Raw genomic sequence first — 5,669 nt, 5'->3', positions numbered from 1 at the left:
GCTCCAAGGAGATTATGTTGAAAAATAAAAAAAAATTTACCCAAAAAAAATTGTTTTTATACTTCATTCTAAGGACTTATTGAACTACCCTCGTATTCTAAATTATAGAATATCCTCCCGCGTGAAAATCTAGTTTAGTATTTTCATCTTACATAATTTTATATTATAATTAATTTTACTCTTTTAAATTTAAGTTAAAAATATCATGAATTAACTTTTCTAATTAAAAATAAATTTTTGTTTGAGCTATAATAAAAAGCAAACCATATAGCTCATGCTGAAGCACTTGAATAAATGATTTATAAGTAAATAAAGTACAAAATAGAAATCAATTTATCGTTATACTCAGAAAAAGACTCTTAAAAAACGTGTAGCTGAAAAATGTTATAACATATAAAATTGGAGCGGTTAAGTAATAAATATAAAATATATATATATACAAATGAAATATTTGTGAAATTTAAATATTTTAGGCTCTTAAACTTGAACGAATTTTAATTTTAGTTGCAGACTTCTTTATATCACAGTGAATGGATTTCCAACGGCCCAAGTATATCCTATTTTTTAAATAAATTCTTAAATACCAAAAATAATTCAAGAATCATTTCATGCTATTGAAAAATATAATATTTCTTATAAGAAGATTGTTTCTTTTTTCCAAATGCTAAAGTAAAAATTTCAGGACGTGTGACAGTCTGGCATGTGACCAATTACAAATTATACTTGGCGACTTTAAAATCAGAAAATTAGTATATTGTATTGCAATTTTAGAAAATGGTTTAAAATATATAAGGGCACGTCTCGCAGGCCTACTAATTTTTTATTTTGTTTGAATAATGCAATTTTATGAATTCAATTTTAGCCAGGGAATTAAAGGACTAACATTCTGTTATCAGTTATATTTCAAGAGTTGAAAATTAATAAAATTGCACTATTCAAACAAAATAAAAATTCGATTAAGCCAGATAGACGTGCACTTAGGGACCGTCCATAAAATACGTCCACAATATTTATAAAATTTGAGACTCTTCCTTCCTGCTTGTCCACTTTTGTCCGATTTCCAGACCCCCCCCCCTCTTTTTCATATTTTTACTTTTTTTCATTATCACCATCTGGTAATACCAGATGGACTTCCCATGAATTGCTGGATGGCCTTGCAATCGTCTAAATCATCGTGGGAGAATTCGAAATCGCCTATATATTATCAGATAAAGGAATTTTAATGTATGTATCTCATTACATGGAAATTAATGAATATAACAAAGTGGACGTCCGAAAATGGATTGGCCCCCCCTTCTTGTCCACTTTTGTCCGATTTTGGTAACCTCCCTCCCCCCGGCCCACAACTGCGAACGTCATTTATGGATGGCCCCTTATGTATTTTGTACAATTTTTCAAAATTCCAGCACAATAAATTCATTGTAATTGGCCATTTGATTAAGTTTTCCATTTCAGAAATTAAACAAAAGGTACTAAATAATGTATGTGTGCTTCGAAATGTTTAGAAATACAATTATTTTGTTTAAAGAATTTGTGGTATTTTTTTGATAATTCCAAAAATATAGCAGTATACAAACGTTCCTTAGTGCCTTTGATTTAATTTTCCAAATGGGTTTATTTATTTTTACCTTTGGAATTCGATGATCCAAGATGTAGGTGTCTTCTGAAGCCCTGTGAGGGACGTTTAACGTCTTTCCCATAAATATTCGTAATGCTTCATACACTATTGCAGTTACGTATGTCAATCTAGAAAAAAAATAATTCCAGAATCAAAATCTTTATGACTTTAAATTTTGGATTAATTTTAAACATTCGTCAAAATCGAGGATAAAATTTATATTTAAATACCTTGCTTTATCGTTTAGAGATGGCAACCTTTGACGACAGGTGACTAAATCGATTTCATTCTGAGCTTTTTTTTGTACATCTGGATATAGTAGCAGATATAAGAAACAAAAACCTAAAGTTTTTGATGTGGTTTCTGATCCGGCCATGAATAAATCAATACATATCGCCAACAGTTGAGATTCTGCAAATTTAAAATTTCTATTTGTATAAATGTTTTGTCAATTTTTTTAAAGCTTTTATTTACCTGAAAAAGTTTCATTGGGGCTTTCAGATTGTAGAACTTGTAAATAGACGTCCAATAAGCCTCGTGGTGATAGAGCATCGAAGGTCTCCTTGTGACTTTGCCATTCAACCTGGAATCAAATTAATTTTGGTCAGGACATTTCTTGTTTATCACACTTTAGTGTCTCATTATGCATTTCAATATTTGTATGATCTTATTTCACATCACAACTATCAGATCACATGATATAATGCAACATTGAGTTCAGTTGTTAACTTTTTCAATTATTAAATAAATCAGCTTAAAATGCTCAATCCTAAAATTTTTTATTTGCCAATTTTCCTTTTTATCATCATTTGAAGCGTAAATTTTAAATTCAAATAATTTTTCAATGCACTTTTAAGAACCCAAAGAATTTAAAGTTTAAAGCGTATAAATTTGAAATTTCGTTGCAAAAAAGGTTTTAAGTTGATCAACTAGAAATATAAAATAATTAATAACCGAATTACGTTAAATGACACAATAAATATTTGCGAATATGAGAAAAGAATAATTCTTCTAGGAGACATGAACGGATGGGTGGGCATCCAAAATCAGGATACAGAAAGAGTACTAGGTAATTTCGGGGATCCAAGAACAAACTATAACGGAGATCAATTAGTTGATCTATGCGTAGAAAGGGGTCTGTTTATTACAAATACTTGTTTTAGGCATAAAATGATCCAAATGTACACCTGGTCTAAAGGAAATAGCCGCAGTATAATTGACTTTGTTTTTGCGGATGAAAGACTAAGAGAGTTAGTGAAGGATACAAGGGTTGAATGCAATACGGATCATTACCTTCTGATCTCAAAAATTAACTCAGGTCGGGGATGGAGAAAAAAGAGAACCAAGAAAACAAAACAAACGCGAATCAAAATTTAGAACCTGCAGAAACTGGATCTGCGAATAGATTTCCAAAATAAGATAATCGAAAGCATAGATTGGGCAACATGGAAGGACCGTATAAAAAACAAAGATATAGAGGGCGCCTGGACAAAGTTACGGGATATCATTGTTAGATGTGGGTTCGAAGTGTGTGGTACCGCAGTTGTAAGGAAGAATGTCTGGTGATGCGTGGTAGAATGATGAAATTCAGACTGCCCAAAAATCAAAAAGAGAAGCGTACAGGAGAACTTTAAACATAGCAGGTCTTAGCAATGAGGAAAGAAATAGACGTAGAAATGATTATAGACACGAAAACAGGATACTCAAACGATTAGTTAAGTAACGTAAATATACAATTAGAGCAGCATAAGAAAAGAAGATATAAAACGACTTTGAAGGAAGCAAGAAACTGCTTTATAAATAAATGAAAGGAAACAAAAGTACAGATTTTGTCAACATGAGAAATAATAGGGGCGAAATGGTATATGATGCAGGCGGAATACTAGAGGCTTTCAGAGACTATTTTAGGAGACAACTCGATGATGAAGCTATAGGACACCACAACTGCGGAACGAATGTGTTATTTACATAAATAACCCGAGAATTCTGGATCAATCTGAAAATTATTTATTCCTTCCCCACATTAATCCTTTCCCCACCTAGTGAGTCACGCCTACCCCGAAAGGGAAATGGCTTAATGGTGTAATAATAAATTTTAAATTGGGCTGTCGGTTCATGCTCAAGTCACAGAATCATTTCACATTCTAATTCAAGGAATAAAATAGGTAAAAGTATCGTCAAAAGTGTGAGCTCTTTCAGTTTCATATAGCTATGTGTTTATCTTTTTATTATTCTAATAGAATTTCTCTCCCTCTTCGGAAAACCATTAGATATAATTAAAGGAAATTTTTTAATTGACAGAATGCCGGCGGTCTATCTAAAAGTTTTCAAAGTCAATTTACTCAGAAAATCCTCAACAATGTAATTTTATGGTGAGATGAAAAGCCAAAAGAGACTTAATATAACAGTTTTAAAAACTTTTATAACAAAATTTTTCTCTCTGAAGTCGATAGATTTTAAACAATCGATACACTCCTGTTGTTCCTAACTTACTATTTTGAAGATTACAATAATTTAAAATTAATAAATTCATAATTAAATGCATTTATTAAATTTTAAATCCTATTAAAAAAAGTTTTCAGTGTAAAATATTCCACTCTTAACACAATTTGTTTGAAATTTCGCAATTAAAACAAATTTTTCAATCAGCAGTGATTATAAATTAAATATTTAAAACTAGGCAATTTGAAACTGAATTTTTAAAAATAGAATGTCTTGAATCCCTAATATTTCAGAGTGCTAAATTTAATATTGGAACCTTACAATCTAAAAATTAAACAATTATATATTAATTTGAAACGATCTAAAATAAAAAAATTCAACTTAAAGGATTTATGTAGGGAAAAAAAGTTTTAATTTCATAATTCTAATTTTAAATGAAGAGGAAGAAATCTGGGTATTTAATTTATTTCAATCTTTTAAACTTTTGTATTGAGATTCAAATGAGGAAATTTGAATTTTTAATTATTGTTGAATTTGCAGGACGTTTTATAGTAAGATTTTTATGTAGTTGGACAGGAGGAAATTTTAGTTTTCAATATTTTACAAATTGGAAGAAAGATAATAGTTGGTTTTTAGCGTTCGTGCTGGGTTAGAAGGAAGCAAATTTTCTTATTCAATTTTGTCTGAATTGGAAGAGCCCTCGAAAGAGACCATATGTTTTTATCGTTTATATGAAGTTTAAAGAGATGCAACTTTGCTTATTTACTTTTTTTCTGAATTGGCAGATTAGAAAATGGTATTTTTTTCTTTTAAAATTGCTTATTATGGTTAAAGGAAGCATTTTAATTTGTAGTTAAGTTTTGATTACTTCACATGAAAAAGTTTTCAGCTTTAAGAATTTGTATTTTTAAATTTCAAGGGCGGTAAAAAGATTTTATGAACCGCAACATGACCGGGATTTTTCTTTCTTAATCAAAACGGTCACCCTGAACTAATACTGACTAGAAATTGTAAAACTCTTTTTAAAACTAGATAATTATGGTTTAGAAAAATGAAAACTTGATCAAATCATTACTAAATTGAAAGAAATTTATAAAGTTATTTTTTCTAAATATACCTTTAAAAATTCCCACAATTCTTGATGAGTTTCTAGAAAAGCTTTGTAACCAGAAGCTTCAGGAGCAATGAACCTAAGAAGTGGAAAATGGCCAAATAGACATCCAATCATGTCGATTTCTTCTAGAAGTTTATTCAGAATCCTCTGAAGATGTAATATTTGTTTGTCATTTGTATTGAATCTAAAATTAAATATGATATTTAGGAATATATTATGTATATCGAAAGGTTCTATTAATAAGGGCCGCCTGACTCGTTTGCAATTGGAATATATATCTATACTCTTTTCACCGAGAGAATAACCTACAGACGCGCATCTTTACGTATTTGGGCAGAGATTCTGGCAGAGAAGGAGTTCCCGGACAAAAGTGTTCAATATCGAAGCAGGCACTAAATTTTTTATGTCGTTCATAGAGCGTGCAAGTCAAGTTTCTTTAGCTTCCATAGCTGCGCAAAGTAGACATAATTTGGTCCGCTTGTACGTCATTTCTCG

General features: G+C 30.4%; 1 protein-coding gene across 1 annotated transcript in view; it reads right to left on the bottom strand.

Moving 5' to 3' along the window:
• The window catches only part of LOC117176510, a 37,750-nt gene that overhangs the window by 18,676 nt on the left and 13,405 nt on the right, over nt 1-5,669 (bottom strand). Inside the window, exons 6-9 of the mRNA XM_033366765.1 lie at nt 5,178-5,358; nt 2,093-2,201; nt 1,849-2,029; nt 1,629-1,746 (exon numbers count right to left, since the gene is read on the bottom strand). Coding sequence (XP_033222656.1) covers nt 1,629-1,746; nt 1,849-2,029; nt 2,093-2,201; nt 5,178-5,358 — 589 coding nt within the window. The remainder of the gene's footprint in view (nt 1-1,628; nt 1,747-1,848; nt 2,030-2,092; nt 2,202-5,177; nt 5,359-5,669) is intronic.

Source organism: Belonocnema kinseyi, chromosome 7 (assembly GCF_010883055.1).
Source record: "Belonocnema kinseyi isolate 2016_QV_RU_SX_M_011 chromosome 7, B_treatae_v1, whole genome shotgun sequence".
Lineage (NCBI taxonomy): Eukaryota > Metazoa > Arthropoda > Insecta > Hymenoptera > Cynipidae > Belonocnema > Belonocnema kinseyi.
The sequence above is the reverse complement of the archived record's forward strand: the minus strand, read 5'-3'. Positions and strand labels throughout refer to the sequence as shown.